This window comes from Neolamprologus multifasciatus, chromosome 13 (assembly GCF_963576455.1).
Source record: "Neolamprologus multifasciatus chromosome 13, fNeoMul1.2, whole genome shotgun sequence".
Taxonomy (NCBI): Eukaryota; Metazoa; Chordata; class Actinopteri; order Cichliformes; family Cichlidae; genus Neolamprologus; species Neolamprologus multifasciatus.
In genome coordinates, this window is record NC_140451.1 from 26,679,340 (window position 1) to 26,697,080 (window position 17,741).

Here is a 17,741-nt window from a genome sequence, read left to right on the forward strand (position 1 = left end):
TATTTATCTTCTTCGGTATTATGATGTTTATGTGGTATTTGTCACCAGCAAGATATAAGAAGTTCAGAGCAGGCGTTACAACAAAAACACAATTCATGTTAACTTAGTTTGAACAAAAAAAAAATTAACAAATCGGAACACAGTGACACAGACTAAAATTAAGGGCAATTCCTGTTTATTTTAATTTACATTCAGGCATTTGCGAGAGTATATGCATGCATGGTGATGTGCTCCCTGAGGGTGTTTTATTAAAACTAAACAAATCCTGAATAAATGTCCATGCCCATATTTGTAACCACCTATTCCAGCATCATTGTGGTATTTTAAAATGCTGTATTATCAGCTTGAAACAGACTGACTTTCTCAGAGCGCCTTGCTTATCATTGATAACCACCGGTTATCAACAAAGAAGATAACTTAAAATTCCTGGGTAATCATTTATGTGTGGATTCAAGTACCAAAAACTGATACATAATCTGTTTTAATATTACTGTTTAATATTTGTATTTTCAATGTTGGCAAGAGTATTTATTTTTGGATGAAATACGACTGAAAAAGTCAACTTCCCTTTTCGATGGCTCTTAGTGTAGCATCATGCATATTCAACCATGTATAAGTCGACTTGACTACATTTCTTTTTTATATTAAAAAGAAATGTCACTGTGGTGTCTAAAAATTATTCAGCCGGAAACGCACCGGCTTCGTCAAAACGTTGCTGTTCTCTTTCAAAAAAAAATTAAAATGAACTGATATTGTAAATAATTTATTATGTATTATTTATTAGCGAGTTTAGTCAATTATTTAATGTATTTATTTCTTTCAGTTTGACACTCTTGCTGAAAGTTTTTCACAGCGCCTCCTCAGCACCTTCACTTGAATAAAACGATCTCTTCCGGTCCGGTGATTAACGTCACGTGACGGGTAGTCGCCGTGTCGAGCTCAGCTGACAGGCTCCGGGGAAGTTAGCTTTCAGCTTGTGATGCGGTAAAGCAATCCAACTGAAAGCTGATATTTAAAAAAATGGAGCGGTACGGGTCGGACGTGGAGGTCGACGAGCAGAGGACTCCGCTGATTCGCCGGGGACGCGAAGAAGAAGTCCAGAAAGGTGAAAGAAAAAAACAAAGCATTCAGCTAACAATGCGGGCGCTTCGGTCGTTTTGTGCGGCATATGTTTGTAAGAAGCCGCGCTGATTAACTGGGAAGAGGCAGGAAAGCGGTAACCTTCTTAGGTTGATGTTTTCCAACGTAAAGACACACACTAACAACCTGAACAGCACAATTTTATCGCTAAAGTGGCTGGTATGTCTGACTGCAGTGTAAACCTTAAATTTAGAGTCGCCACTAACACAGCTGTCATGTTATAGAAGGGTTGATTTACTGAATTCACCAGCTGAGTGTGTATTTTAGGTGTTCAAACGCACTTTATCTTTTAATGAGCATCGGTCACGAGGTTAGAGACGTCTGCCCTGGAATCGTATCGCGAGACATGTCTCTGATATATGAGTCATGTCATACCTGCATACCCACAATCAGCTCGAAGGAAAAACGGGTTTTAATTTAATCCAGTGGTTCAGCTCTGAGAAACTGTGCATGCAGTGAACTCACAGTGCTGACAGAACTGACAGGGCAAGTTTAGGTTTGCCAAATGTAAACAGGATTTACTGAAATAAGCTCTGTATCACTTTGGATAAGTTCAATCGGCTGGATAAAGTAGACCCATTTTAACTGTACTATCAGTCGTGTCAGGAGGCAGTTATACTGTATGCAAACTAAATAGACTGATTAAATGGTGAAGTGTAGTTATGAAAATAAGGTTGTGCTACAGGTTTGAGAGCTTTAACGTTGTTGTTAGGTTTGGCTTGTCATTTACTCGTTTTAAGGTTGATGGTTTAATCCTACATGCTACATTCTTTCTGCCAAAGCAACCTTGGGGAACCTACTGAATCCAGAGTAGCTTAGTTATGAAAATAAGACTTAGAATTTTGAGATTTGATGGTATTATTAGAGTTGACTTACAGATGGGGCTGAGACAGGATACCAATGCAGAAATGTATCATGATGCATTATCAACATGCTGATGCTAGAAATTGATATTATTTATTTAAAATAAACTAATTAGAATCATTACTTAAAAGATAACCAAATTCAATTATAATAATACAAAAGCACAGCATAAAAATATGAAAGGTTTTTGAGATTTGACTTATTAGGATTATGTTGTGTTCCTTTTGTTACACAGATGTTGCTATATTGTGGTATTAATACACAGACCATACGTGCAAACGGATGATTCACACTGCTGTCGTTTCTGTCCCTCAGCTCCAGCATGCGGTTCATCACGCTACGGCCTGGCATTGCTTTCCTCTTATGGCTTCTTTGTAGTCTATTCCTTGAGGGTAAACCTCAGTGTGGCGATGGTGGACATGCTCAACAACACCCACCAATCAAACCCCAACCACAGTGGCACAGTGTGTCCTGGCCATGCCAACCCTGCAGTTCGCAAACACAATCACACGGTGAGCCGAAATTTGACTGCAGCTATTTAATCCCACTTTAAAGTGTGTCCTCCATAGGTTTAGTCAATTTTAATAAAGTAACAATGTAGCTTGGGAGTATGTTTGCCACCTAAAATCTTTCTAGGTCCTGAAGTTAGATTTAAATACAAACCAGTTATATAGACCTGTTGGATTCTCAGTGAAAGTCAGTCTTTTGGTGTATAATTTCATGTACATGTAGAGGTAACAGTTTACTGATAAGATTTTAAAGTTAAGTCCTTATTTTTATTCATGTCTGTCTGTAGGAAAATAACATACATTAGGCAGAATTATGTGAATGGGGAAACGTAGTTGGCATCCAAGACTCAGTACTTTGTAAGTCTTGAATTGACATGATATCAATATCCTAAGCCCCAAAGTCCTAACGTTTCTAATCTATCCCCTTAAAGGCCAGTGTTTACAACTGGGACTCAGAAACACAGGGATGGATCCTGGGCTCTTTTTTCTACGGGTACATCCTGACACAAGTCCCTGGGGGCTACCTGGCTGGCCGCTTTGGACCAAAATGGCTGATGGGCTTTGGGATCCTGGGGACTGTAATTTTTACACTGCTTACCCCTGTGGCTGCTGACCTGGGTGCAGGCTACCTCATTGCTGTCAGAGTGCTGGAGGGGATTGGCGAGGTAGGGGATCAGAATGAAGATGTTGAAAACGGAGCTGAATGCATTTGTGCAGACCTGTTTTATGAACCATATTCACTATCTGTGCTGCAGCCATAAGATTTGCAAATGGCAGTAAAATTCATGTGACAGTCCTGAAATGGTTTCCAGGAATAGTTAAGCTAATATTTGGCTATGCTTACGTGTCATCTGTGCACTTCTCTTACTGTTCCTGTTGTGTTTGTCCTCAGGGTGTTACATTCCCAGCAATGTACACCATGTGGGCAGCCTGGGCCCCACCTCTGGAGAGGAGCCGACTTCTCACCATTTCCTACATTGGTAAGACGGTAGCAAGAGCTAGACTGTCAACATAAAGACAAATTGCACTTTTAGCCTATTTTATGCATTTTTTTTTTAACTTCAGTCTATAGCTGATCACTTGAAATTACATTAAGTAAAATATGAACACTTGGCCACACTAACCTTTATCATGAATATTTAAGCTGCTGGGCTTAGGCTTTTCTTGCAGACCAGCATCTGTCCTTTAACTATTCATGTCCACCTGCCACTTTCTGTTTGTTCTTTCTTCAGTAGTTACACAAACCTACTTCTTTTCTCTTCCCAGGAGCACAGCTGGGGACAGTAATAAGTCTTCCTGTATCTGGTGAAATCATCTTTTACCTGGACTGGACCTATGTCTTCTATATATTTGGTAATACATGTAAATTATTCTATTGACAGTCGAGTTTAGGAAGATTTGTTTTAAAGGAAAAAAAAAAATCATTCTTAGTCTCACAGTTACTTTGTGTGGTAGTTGCTCTAAGACAGGGGTCAGCAACCTTTAAAACCCAAAGAGCCATTTGGACCCGGTTTCTACGGAAAAGAAAACACAGGGAGCCACAAATACTTTTTGACATCTAAAATGAAGATAACGCTGTGTATATTGTTTTTTTTACCGTATGCTTTGTATAAACAACTATAGTGTGTTGCTTATGAAATCTGTGAAGTGCTACGGAGAAAATTACATTTTATTTATGTAATGAACACATTTTCAACCCTCCCAACCTTTGATCGTGGCTCAAGAGTTGGGAGGTCGCCTTGTAATTGGAAAGTTGCCGGTTCGAGCCCTGGCTGCGACAGTTTCGGTCGTTGGGCAAGACACTTCACCCATTGCCTACTGGTGGTGGTCAGAGGGCCCGGTGGCGCCAGTGTCCGGCAGCCTCTCCTCTGTCAGTGCGCCCCAGGGTGGCTGTGGCTACAATGTAGCTGCCATCACCAGTGTGTGAATGTGTGTGTGAATGGGTGGATGACTGGATGTGTAAAGTGCTTTGGGGTCCTTAGGGACTAGTAAAGCGCTATACAAATACAGGCCTTTTTTTTTACCATTTAAAAAATAATAACAAAAAAGAAAGTCAACCAGTTGATGGTCTCTTTTAAATGAATTAAAAAGCTGAACTTATCCATTAGCAAACAAAAACAGTGAGCCTTGTATCCTTGTATCGCCTTCTAGGCTATTGGAGTGTAGCATGGCCTTGACCAGAATTTAAAAAATAATTGGAAAAAGCACTATGCTCCTAAAAAATTTAAAATAAATATTTTCAAAATATCTGCATAGCGGAGCATGGCCCGCAGTGCCGCTGCAGGAGAGGCAGACGTACCTGAGTGTCATCCACAATCATGCTGTTGTTTGTATGTGTCGGGCTGTGAGCTGGAAAGCTACAGCCGGCTGTGTGTGTGAAAAGTGATCAATAAAGAGATGTTGCATGTTCATGTAAACATCGTCGGGTCTGCCGTGATGTGTTTACAATCGGACTTCTGCTCCTGAACCTCTGCGCACAGCGTCTGCTGTACGATCGGGGCTGTATGAAGTCACTTTCATCTTTACGCAGGACTGTAAGCTGTCGTCTGTGAGGCGTGAGCGGTGTTTGTTTTTAACATAGTTCATGGTGGAGAATAGCTGCTCACATACGTATGTTGATCCGAAGATCGACACTCCACAAATTAGGCATACTGGTAGGCCAGTCTCGTCAGAAGTAAATACAAATGAATCTGCCCAGGCATCATTAAATGTTGTATTTTATTCAGATATTTTTCTTTTCTTACATTTCTCCATACTTGGCCTACCGGGGGCTGAAAGTCTCGGTAAATGCACAGCGTTTCAGCGGGTATACCGGCTTCCACGAGTGTGACGCTTATTTTGAGCGACGAAAAATAATAAAATATAACTTTATTCTGATCTTGAAATACAATAATCTTCCAAGTTAGAACTACAAGTTTTAAAAAAGAACTAACACAAATAAAATCCACTTCAGTTAAATACTTATAATTTATTTTTCCAAACCATGCAGAGCCGCAATATAAGGACTAAAGAGCCGCAGGTTGCCGACCCCTGCTCTAAGAGGTGTTTTGTACAAATTTTACCTCAACCTGATTTCATATTTTGTTTATGTGAGTTATTTTTAACAGATTTGTCAGTTTGTTGTTATTATTTAGAATAGCATTCTTTGATAATGGTTGGTATTGTGAATTCGTCAGTGATCAATTTGCTTAAAAACTCTGTTGAATTCACATTGCAGGTAATTTTTAAAAATCTTGTCTTATGTAAACATGCTACAGTGCCTAACACATACTGTCAGTTATCCTTAAAGAGGCTCTTACGTATCAGTCTGAACTCAAATGACTTGTTTGTTGATTAGTCAGCACTTCTTCACAGTGCTGTTTAGCAGCTGTCTCTAGCATCTGTTCCTCTTTGACAGTGGAAACAACAATTTAGAAAATGGGAAGAAGAAAATGTATGCATAAATGGAAACAATGCAGAGGTCTGACTTTTTTACTTGGATCTTTCACTTCTACCAAACATGTCAGATGTAAAAGTCCCTTAAGGCAAGACAGAGATAATGAGATACTCAGGCTTCAGTTCAGTTTCAGGAACAGACAACCAAACCACATTCCACATATTTGCTTACTGGATAAAGGCACTCATATGATGGAGGATTTATGCTGGATGAGTGTAGGTCACCAGTGTTGCTTTGTGGTTTGCTCAGGTGCTGTCGGACTGGTGTGGTTCGTCCTGTGGGCTTTTTTGGTCTTTGACAGCCCGAATACCCATCCACGAATATCAGAGCAGGAGAGACTCTATATCACCTCCTCGCTCAAGAATGAGGTAACCGTAGTAACATGATAACAGGGTGTAAATTTTAGAAAAGAAGCAAATTCTCTTACATTAAAGAGCAGCTTTAATATACACTTATTGCATTGCTCTTAGTGCTTGCTGCAGCGTGTTTGCAGGCATTTCCGGTCCAGTACAGTTATCTGATTCTAATGTTACATAATATCAGTATATTTCATCATTTTACTTTCTTATCTGTCCTTGTCAAAATACCTGCCATGAATCTGCATTACTGGCACTGCGATGGTGAACATGTAGCAGCTGGGAGCCCTAGTATGGCTGGATAGACTGCAGTGGCTTTAACCTCCTAGGACCCGAACTCTTCCACAGCATGCATTTTTAATTTTTCTTTGATATTTGGGCATATTGGGGCCCAGTGAATGTAAAAACAATGAATTACCAGATTTTTTTTTTTTTTTACCCAATTTTTGTTTCTAAGAAAAATAAGAGCCACAAATGAGGATATTCGTTTAAAACAGGGGTGTCGAACTCCAGGCCTCGAGGGCCGGTGTCCTGCAGGTTTTAGATCTCACCCTGGGTCAACACACCTGAAACAAATGATTAGTTCATTACCAGACCTCTGGAGAACTTCAAAACATGTTGAGGAGGTAATTTAGCCATTTAAATCAGCTGTGTTGGATCAAGGACACATCAAAATCCTGCAGGACACCGGCCCTCGAGGCCTTGAGTTCGACACCTGTGGTTTAAAATTTCGATAGAACAGTAGCAGTATAATGTCCTTCTAAGTGGATATCAGGCCCTTGCAGAGCCTGATATAGAGTATTTGGGTCTAAATAACCAAAAATGTGATGTCCACATATGTGGACGCCAGGTCCTAGGAGGTTAAAGCTTCATCAGCACAGCAGTGACATTTTTGCGCAGCTTCATCTTTTCTTTAATCTTTGGTAAACATCAAGGTTGTTGTTTCCGATGTGTTTTCAAAGAAATTCTAATGAACTTCTTCTGTTATTTCTTCATCCTACTTCTACATTCGCTTTGGTCCAGCTGTCCACCTCGGCGAGCAACATCCCCTGGCGATCCATAGTGACTTCGATGCCGGTGTTGGCCATTGTTGTGGCTCACTTCTCTTACAACTGGACCTTCTACACCCTCCTCACTCTGCTGCCAACCTACATGAGTAACATCCTGGGATTTAGCATACAGCAGGTGAGAAACCACATTAGTTTAGTTTAAATCAATACCAGAGTGACTTTAAAGAGGACTTGCTCTCATTTTAAGCTGATTTTTATTAAATTTTTTTAAATTCTGGAACTCTAGAGTATGAGTCCTAGTAAAAAATGTATGTGTATTATTTATATGAAGCTCTTAAGGAGCCTTTTGATCACAGGGATTGTAAATACATACACTAACCTCTATATCTGATACTTTAGCCATGCTTCATAGGAAAAGCCATAATTGCAATAGTAAATGTTTAACAGAAAATATAGAAAAGCACAATAGATCCCCTTTAAACTTGGGACAAAAGGTTAGTTTGTTTAGAGCTCCAGGGAGATGAACCAGTAAAGTAGAAATGACTAACTGCAATACTAAAACCTTCAGCATCCTTGGTTTATCGTTCTCTTCTGAGAGTACATGAAAAAGTAAAAAAATAAAGTCTCCCAGTAATGAAATGATTGTAATTGTCTGTTCCCAACAGAATGGTTTTCTGTCGGCTCTGCCTTACTTGGGATGTGCTTTGGTCGCTGTGTTGAGCGGCCAAATTGCCGACTATCTGCGAGAAACCCGCAAATACCGCACCGTCATTGTCAGGAAGTCCTTCACCGTCATTGGTAATTCATGACAGTCACTGCTGAATCCTTGACTTTTAACTGACTGCAGGCTCTTGACATCAAAAATATTAGCAGTATTACTACTTCACAGTTGTGTTGTTTGTGTAGGGATGATTGGGCCTGCAGTGTTCCTGGTGGCAGCAGGTTATACAGGCTGTGACTACACCTTGGCTGTGACCTTCCTCACCCTCTCCTCTTCTCTCGGAGGAGTGTCTGCATCTGGCTTCAACATCAACCACCTTGACATTGCTCCTTCGTAAGAATAACACCTCAGAAAACTGTTGGATGCTACTACTACTTCTACTACTACTACTAATAATAATGATAATACTTCAGTCATTTTAATTTTGAATCATTTTAATGAGAGATTATGGTTATAAATGTGTAAATATTTGTGTAATTCAGTGTATCTTCAGGTTCAGATATCTTTGACATATTGAAGTTTCCCTCTGGCCTTTTGTTATCAAGATAATAATTTTAGGCATCAACATAGACCATGAGATAATGGAGGATATTTCTTTTTATAAATATAATTACATTTCATTATCAGTGTAGCAACATTATGTACTACATAGTGCTTTTCTCGGGTTTATTACTCAGGACTTAATGTTTTTATTTGTCTCTTTAGATATGCCGGCATTCTCCTAGGAATCACCAACACCTTTGCCACCATCCCTGGCATGGTGGGACCAGTCATAGCAAGAGGTCTGACTCAGCAGGTAAGAAACGCGTTCAGCAACGATGTAACTAACCAGCCTTTTTTTTTGTTTCAAAAGTAAAGTCTGGAATCTAGATTAAACATACACACAGAGTACACAATATCTTTATAGCTGCGAGTAAAGAGGTAATGAATGGTAGCAGTAAACTTTATTGGATTTTAATATGTAGTGTGCTGCTGCTTCATACAAAATGAGGACACTCTGGGTGTCCTGACAGATGGTATCCTTACTTTAGCATAATGCTTCATTTCCTCTGTAATTGGTTTAGTAAGTACAGGATTAAGGTGTTTACGGTTTGGCCAATAGGGGGCACCAATAGTCCTAGAAAGGTAACTAAGTGTTACGTTAGACCAGAGAAGAGCATACTACATACCTGCATGCTATGCTCAGTCAGTTAATCCAAATGATATTAAATCTGTAATCGTATGTAATCATTTTACACCACGCACATGACAATAAAACAGCTTAGTAGTGATATTTAATCAAATAAGGCCTTTTCTGTATGATAACACTAACTGTGCTAATGGTCCTCTAGAACACCATCGAAGAATGGCAGATTGTTTTCTACATTGCTGCTGCCATCGACGTGTTTGGGGCAATATTCTACGCTGTGTTTGGTAAAGGAACAGTGCAGTCCTGGGCTGTCCACACATCTCTCTATCATGCAGACTGAGGCAAGAGACCCTTTTGGGTTAAATTTTCAGATTTGTCCGGTGGGCAAGTTTCAAACATGAGCTCATTTGGTGGGTAATTTAAGGGAGAGATGTGTTGTAGCTGTATTCATCATGGTCAAATACGTGTGTAATTGCCATGATATCTTGGAAAGATGTTCCTTAATGTGGCTGTGGGTACATGGTCTTGAAACAGATGAGCCCAATGTCGGTGATTTAAAAAAAAAGAAATGTTGTAGCTGTACCTACTCAAATATATTATTTCTCAGAGGAAGAAATCAACATATGCATTCCCAAGAAGTATCAGAGGAAGCTTTAATTATGAAGCCAAACAGGCTTGCTGGTATGTGGAGGGGGGGGCAATGAGATGTAGCCAGTTAGTTATGAAGCTACAGGCTGCATAACTAACTATAAAGGTCGGCTAATGTACATCAATTTTGATATTTACAGATAATAATGCATTTTGGATATTAACTCATTATAAATAAGCTATGGAAGAAAATCATTCCACTGTAGGTGGTTTGGTGGATTCAAGTGCTATACCCAATGGTTCTTTTTTACAGAAGGGACAGTTTTAAATGCCTCAGTAAATCTTTAAGTTTTACATCCAGTACACACCGATGCCCACCAAAAGATTTTTTTTTTAAAATCTGTTACTTTGTAGCCCATAATGAAGTGCTAGTAGGCTTTTTAGTGAATTTAAAAAATCCCAAATGTTTTAAATTCAGCATTATGACTATAGTGTACACTTTGTTTAGGGATGATGCCTTAAAAATGTCTCCAAGCATTTTATCCTTTTTTTCTTAGAGAAATGTACTTTTTTTTTTTTAATGATTACTTGTAATATGGTGCAGTGTCTTGAGCAAAGTTCCCTCTAAGCTGAGCGTGTGAGCAATCGCGCACTGCTGACATGGTCTCCCCACAGAAAATCTGTGCTGCGCACAAAAAAAAAAATCCAGCCTTAATTTAGAATGAAAGTAAATACATGTATTTATTTTATTTCGCTGATTTACTGTGCACGGAGACTGTGTCAGCAGTGCACGATTGCTCACGTGCTCAGCTTAGAGGGAGCAGTGGTCTTGAGTTTTCAGGTTCACAAGCCAACTCTAATTTGAGATTGCAGGATTTAACGTCACACGGGTTATGATCTCTCCAGTCTTAACACTAAAATACCATGCTTTTGGTACCTTATTAATAAAGGGACATGGCTTTGAATTATTCCCCGGATTCTCAGGTATCTTAAATCTTACAAGGATTTAAAAAGGATGTTTGTTTACTTTTAAATTTTGATTAATCTTATCACATGGAGGCATATTTCCTCGAGTTTTAAGTGTCAGTGTGGTGATCGCCTTCTTTCAGTGTCAACGACAGATTTCTTTTTTTCATCACATTTGCATATATTATACATTATGTGCAATTTTCTTTCATACATAATCTCAGTTAAGAGGTAAATCCAAGCTAAGCTGTAAGGTTAACATTTTGTCTTTGAAATTTCCGAATATTTATAATGTGCCTTACTGCTTAAGTTTAAAAGGGATCAGCAATGCAGGCTCATTCTTTTGAGTTCTTTGTGTTACTGACTTCATTTATTTCAGTTGTTATTGTGCTTTTTTATTGTTATTGAATAAAGGGACTAAACTGTACTGAGTAAAAATTGTAAAATTCCTCTTTCAAAACATTTGAGAGAAATGTTTTAAATCGCTGTCGTATAAAGACTATGTGTAAATCAGATCTTGTGTTGGGGTATTATTTCTTTATCTCCTAGAACACTTTTCACATTAACTAAGAATAATGTGGTTTTACATACTTAATAATTTTAAGTAACTCAAAGTTGCCTAAAAACGAGCCCTATGCGACTTAATCTGCTTTGTCTCCCATCATCTGCCTCCTCCTCAACCTGGCATCTTCCTGTCACACCAACCCTCTGCATGTCTTCCTTCACTGCACCCACAAACCTCTTCTATGCTCTCCTTTTTATTGTTGCCTCTTACGTCATTTCCAAAACGCTCAGCCTGAGCTGTCCCTCTGATTATACTCATTTCTAATCCTTGTCGCTGGTAGCATCCTTTCAATCCAATTTCCTAAAAAACTCAAAAAACTTTGAGTTTTCAGCCTTGAGTTGTTTTATTCTAAAGATTAGTAGATTACATTTGGGGACCAGTCATACATTTGTGAGGGTTTAGAGCAGTGAAAATGCCAGTTATACTCATGAGAAAAAACATGAGGAAAAAAATGGCAAACAAATTAGTCAGGTTAATGCACAGGTTAACCGTTTTGTTTGCTTTTAACCCTCAATTCCTGCACCCATTAAGTCAATTCTCTATAGTCACACACTTGTCCTTAAAAGGTGATACTGCTTAACTAAATATACGTTTGCTTGGAAGTGAAAACATGGAAATATCATTTAACGCCTCTGTTTAACTGCTATTTTTTAATGCCACTGTACTTTAACGTAATTGGCAGAGACGTTAAGCACATAACGTCTTTTAATCCAACTAGAGAGCGTCTGGAAAGGTGAGCCCTTCACCTGCTGCTTACTGCAAACCTTTAAGAGCAGAGCTGTCACTCATTCCTGATATCTCAAAGTCAACTAATGATAGCAAAGCAACAATAACGACAACTGCCTTGTTTATGTATACTATGCTAATTATTAATGAATGCAAAGTCTTGAATTTTAAATGCCCATTTCCTTCCCTTGAAAAACCACGATTAAGTTGTGCGTCGGGAATTAGCGATCATTGAAGCTTTCTGCAGACATTAAAGAGCATATTAACTCGCCGGTGTGTCCGACGATGGATGCTGATATTTGTGCCCTATAATAAACTCGTTTACGGTAACTCGTGGTTGTGATGCTGTGCAACGGCGAGTGCGCGCAATTACGCAACACCCCCGCCTGTCCTGCGAGCTATAACCGGATCAGCGTCTCCCCTCAGCCTATCCGCGCCTGCAGCCAACCTGACACCGGCCAGCTCTCAGGTACGACGCGCTACACGATATAATGCATGAAGTGGACGTATTTTATTTTATCGATTTCTTTTTTTGATGCCAGCAGTAAATTATCTGGGCCTGTTTTTATTTTTAGCGGTTCTGTTGGGGATACTGTGATGCAGGACAGGCGGCTGGTAGTTAATGCGCATCCAGGCTTCAGTAAGCGGGCAGATAACAGAACATGGCGGAGGGTTGACATTTCCGTTAATTCCTTCAGACATTAGATTTACTGCAATACTTTAGATTTTTCTGAAGCTCCGCCCTCTGTTTCTATAGGTTTATTTTTTTTAACCATCTTTTAGAAGTGAAAGCGCACTGCGGCAGCCGCTGTGACGTTATCTGTGAAGGATGAGTTAAACGCGCGCATGTAGATGACTGTCCTTGCCCTAAGTTCACCTGAGCAAGATCATGTGGGGATACATATTACAGTTGGATTAAGCTACTTGACGTTCAGCCTGCTGCAGAGTGCATTCAGACTAAATATGTCACACGGGTTTGGTTAAACCAAACTTCGCAGTGCACGTGTGAAGCCTAATGTTCAGGGTCATCACCCCGTCACCCCCACTGAGTCTTTAACAGTACCTGTTTCCCTTTGCGTGAACCTGTGCACAGTGCACTGCAGTGTCTGAGTAATGGCTGCTACACTGTTAATAGACTAGACCTGACAAAATGGTGGATTCTGGCTGGGAGGGAAGCTGGACTGAGTCTGTGGCTGTGAAAAAGAGGATGGTGCTGTGAAATATCATCTGAGCTACCTGGATGTGTTGGTGCACATCAGAGTGGTGAGAACAGGAGAAGCATGTGGATGTGAAAGAGGAGAGCAGGGGTGTGGATGGATGGAGGGATAGAGAGTAGGAAGGGGAGGAGTGTTGTGTGCAGTTCACTGATACCCTCCCTAGTCCTCTGAGTCTTCTGAGATGCTAAAGAAAACACGTACTGACAATCACGAGCCTTCTTCTTAGCAAATCTGAGCCCGAGTTACTTTCACTTTCCTCCTTTGAGCAGTATTTTAATGTAATTACAAATTCTTCCTGCACCAGCTGAGATTCCCACTCCAGTATTTTTCCACAGAGCCATGCAATACCTTGAATTTCTGCCAGCATAATGTTGATCCCTATGGTGTTTAATTACACAAACAAGTCCGGGCTATTTTCCACAATCAAATAATATGTTATTCACTCACAACAAGCCCATTTTAATATATGTCACTCACAACAGCTAGTTCATGAATACATTGATTCCTGACTGTAACTTAACCCTGGCGTTAGCAGACAGACTGCCTCGTGACTTCTGCCAGCTCCAGTCATCATGGGAAAGGAGAAACTCCACATCAACATCGTGGTGATCGGCCACGTGGACTCTGGCAAGTCCACCACCACAGGCCACCTTATCTACAAGTGCGGAGGTATTGACAAGAGAACCATTGAGAAGTTTGAAAAGGAAGCTGCTGAGGTAAGGAGACGGGAGAGGAAGACGACCTCTTTAACTGCCCGCCGCTCTTCACATATTAAGGCAGAAGCCACGCGGATCAAATAGAAATTGACACAATAGAAGCTGTTTGAGTTTTATATAATTTAAAAGAGATTAAATTGTTTGCAAAAAAGTCTTGAAGGTTAGTGTTGCTTGTGTCCCAGATGGGGAAAGGATCATTCAAGTACGCCTGGGTGCTGGACAAGCTGAAAGCTGAAAGGGAGCGTGGCATTACCATCGACATCTCACTGTGGAAGTTTGAAACTAGCAAATACTACGTGACTATCATCGATGCCCCGGGCCACAGGGACTTCATCAAGAACATGATCACCGGGACCTCTCAGGTGTGTAACATGAGGATGCTAGGCCACTATGAAGTATATTAGCTTCTGTATTGCATGTTTTAAGGTGCTTTTGCAAGCTTGTGTACACAAAGTGCATCACTTGCTATTACATTGAAGTATTTCAGTTGCCATTAGTGACTATCGTAGGTGTTGAATTTGGTATAGAAATTATTACAGTACATTACAGTATTAGCATCCAATAGTGGTAGTATTTCAAAGTTACTGAGGAATCCTACTAAAGCTGCATCCACTGCATTTTTAGGCAGACTGTGCTGTGCTGATTGTGGCAGCTGGCGTGGGAGAGTTCGAAGCAGGTATTTCCAAGAATGGACAGACTCGTGAGCACGCCCTCCTGGCCTACACTCTCGGAGTGAAGCAGCTCATTGTGGGAATCAACAAGATGGACTCTACGGAGCCAAACTACAGCCAGAAACGTTACGAGGAGATCGTGAAGGAAGTGAGCACCTACATCAAGAAGATCGGATACAATCCTGACACGGTTGCCTTTGTACCCATTTCAGGCTGGAACGGAGACAACATGCTTGAGCCCAGCCCTAATGTAAGTACTAAAACAAAGCATAGTTATGCAAAAGCCAGGATGTGGCCCATCATTTGAATATTCATTTGTTTGACTGGTGCCGTGGATAGAAAGCTGTAGCTCAATACAGCTGTTGGACAAACTCAAACATGATCTGTCAAAGAATCTAAAGCGAACTTTTTCTTTAATTTCCCTTTCAGCAGCTATAGATATAAATAAGAGATATTTTTCCTCAACATCAATCAGTGTTGGGAGCTAGGGAAAAAATAAAATGCAACTTTCTGCTAGTTAAATTAACTTCTTCATAAGATCAAGATGTGTCATTCATTCATTTAAAAAGTGACAAAAAATGTCCTGGAGGTTAAGAAACCAATAAAATGTTGTTATTATTTTAATTTAGAATTGAAATTATTACTGTATAAAATTGTGTATTATTTTTTCCTTCTTTCCTCTAGATGACATGGTTTAAGGGATGGAAAATAAATAGGAAGGAAGGTAATGCGTCAGGAACCACACTACTGGAGGCTCTGGATGCCATCCAGCCCCCCACCCGTCCAACAGACAAACCTCTACGTCTTCCCCTGCAGGATGTCTACAAGATAGGAGGCAAGTGGTGTACGAATAACATATGGATAAACTTGTAAGATACTTTGGGAATAAAGGATAGTTGTGGCATTTCAAAACATGGAAAACCAGATACCTTTTTCAGTAGAGAACTGAAACACTTTGATTTTCATTTTAATATGCTTTGCTCTGACCTCTTTTGCAGGAATTGGAACAGTCCCCGTAGGTCGTGTGGAAACGGGATTACTGAAGCCTGGAATGGTGGTGACATTTGCCCCTGTCAATGTGACTACCGAGGTCAAGTCTGTAGAAATGCACCATGAGGCACTGAGCGAAGCCCTACCCGGCGACAACGTTGGCTTTAACGTCAAGAACGTATCTGTCAAGGATATTCGCCGTGGCAATGTTGCTGGTGACAGCAAGAATGATCCACCACAGGAAGCTGCCAACTTTACTGCTCAGGTAGATACAAGATTTGGATGTAAAAAGTCCAATTATAGTAGAACGAGCACATGACTTAACAAATTCATCTCCATCTAATGTCAGAATTATTTATATTCTCAGTCCTCAAGGCAGATAAGAATGTGTTCAAATAAGACGACAGCAGAAAAACTAGAAATAAAAAAAACAAGAAAGCATTTTTTGCAGTTATTAATAAGGCACTGATGTTGTCCCTTTGCTTTGCAGGTGATCATCCTCAACCACCCAGGCCAGATCAGCGCAGGTTATGCTCCCGTGCTGGACTGTCACACTGCTCACATTGCCTGCAAGTTTGCAGAGCTCAAAGAAAAGATTGATCGCCGCTCTGGCAAGAAGCTGGAGGACAACCCTAAATCCCTAAAATCTGGAGATGCTGCAATTGTAGATATGATCCCTGGCAAACCAATGTGTGTCGAGAGCTTCTCTGAGTACCCTCCCCTTGGTGAGTTCAAGTCCTAGAGTTTCAAGAGCTTCCCTCATCAAAAGGCATCGTGGCTCCACTTTGAAGTCATGCGATATTTTATGATGAACTCAAACGTCTTTTATTCTTCTTCACTTTGCAGGTCGTTTTGCGGTGCGTGACATGCGTCAGACTGTGGCTGTCGGCGTGATTAAAGGTGTGGAGAAAAAGGTCTCCACTACTGGTAAAGTCACCAAGTCTGCCCAGAAGGCCCAGAGGAACAAATGAATGTTGTGCTACTCTGCCGACCCCAAGGTCTCCCAAGGCAGGACATCAGTCATCCAACTTCATCCTAGAATTGGCTACTTCAACTTAATAATTAAAGACTGGTTAATCATCACAATGCATCGCAAAAGCATTCGAAGGAAAGAAAAACACTTAGATCTTTAGTCCTTGAGGCAGCACTCCTGGTTCTATTTCAGTGGTTAGATTACCATTAAGTACAGTGTAACATCAACATGTTTCAAATAAGTGCACTGTTGATTCGCGTCATGGAATCACCATTCTGTGCTATTTAGACATCTAATAATTAGAGATACTGCAACCTATCACCTCTCTAGTTCAATGGAGTGTAGGTTCTGAACTCTTTACATGATATTATATGTTGTCCTGCTTTTAGTGTTTGTTTGCAACTATATGGCGCTCTCTAGGAGCAAGGAGTCATAACTATGTCCTTCTGTGTAGTGGAGTAGTAGAGAATTTGTTCTGTTTAAGCTTTAAAAAGAACTTAAAACAAAAAAAAGGTCAAAAATTGTCCTCCCAGGACTCTAGTCCACATGTGGACTCTTAAAGCACTTTGATTGGCATTTTGCTAATTTTGCACTTGCACTTGTAGTTTAAATTGGCATAAGCTATAGCACCTTATTGTAAGATGGCATGAGCCTCTTTGTAACATTAAACATATTTCAACCAAAATGTGCTGCCTTTAGCAGTTTTTCCCATCTTCTGTGTAAAGCTGTGAGAGCAACAGTTGTGTTGAAGTTTAAGATTCTTAAAATATGACACATAATATCTGCAATACACATTTCTATCCACAAGATGTAGCTATTGATATAGAAATAAAAGAGAAACTAATAAGAATTTCAAACAAAGATCGAGTTTATAAAATTGCAGGCACAGTCAGCACCTTAGAAGGCTATAGCCTCACCCTATGGCCAATAGCAATCATCCAGGAAGTAATAAGCCCAGCTCTCACTGACTGATTGTGCTATTACACAATACACACAGCATAGCGTACGTGAGGACTACATGCAATAGGACCTGCAGAAAAGTTTACATCCGGTGAGTTATAATACGCCAAAGGCTGAATCAACATAAGGGCAGGGTGTGGCAAAGTAAAGGGGTGTGTTCTCATACAATAAAAGGACACACTAAGGATTAATCTTGCCAGACAA

The 17,741-nt window shown here is 40.2% G+C and overlaps 2 protein-coding genes across 3 annotated transcripts; both read left to right on the plus strand.

The window, feature by feature from the left end:
* The first annotated feature begins 903 nt into the window (after positions 1–903).
* slc17a5 (solute carrier family 17 member 5) lies at positions 904–10,143 on the plus strand. Its single transcript, XM_085183266.1, has 11 exons — positions 904–1,105; positions 2,320–2,516; positions 2,945–3,178; positions 3,406–3,493; positions 3,780–3,866; positions 6,199–6,317; positions 7,329–7,490; positions 7,981–8,113; positions 8,222–8,369; positions 8,742–8,832; positions 9,368–10,143. The coding sequence occupies exons 1-11, from the start codon at positions 1,021–1,023 to the stop codon at positions 9,503–9,505; spliced, it is 1,482 nt and encodes a 493-aa protein (XP_085039392.1). The 5' UTR covers positions 904–1,020; the 3' UTR covers positions 9,506–10,143.
* A 2,215-nt stretch (positions 10,144–12,358) lies between these two features.
* eef1a1a (eukaryotic translation elongation factor 1 alpha 1a) lies at positions 12,359–17,262 on the plus strand. 2 transcript variants are annotated; one of them, XM_085183267.1, is made up of 8 exons: positions 12,359–12,479; positions 13,763–13,943; positions 14,126–14,305; positions 14,568–14,864; positions 15,299–15,449; positions 15,613–15,869; positions 16,095–16,329; positions 16,451–17,262. In XM_085183267.1, exons 2-8 carry the CDS (start codon positions 13,800–13,802, stop codon positions 16,573–16,575), a joined length of 1,389 nt encoding a protein of 462 aa, XP_085039393.1. In that variant the 5' UTR covers positions 12,359–12,479; positions 13,763–13,799; the 3' UTR covers positions 16,576–17,262. The 2 variants fall into 2 exon arrangements, with proteins under 2 accessions (XP_085039393.1, XP_085039394.1); XM_085183268.1 differs by having other exon boundaries at positions 12,370–12,479; positions 13,760–13,943.
* Positions 17,263–17,741: the final 479 nt, after the last annotated feature.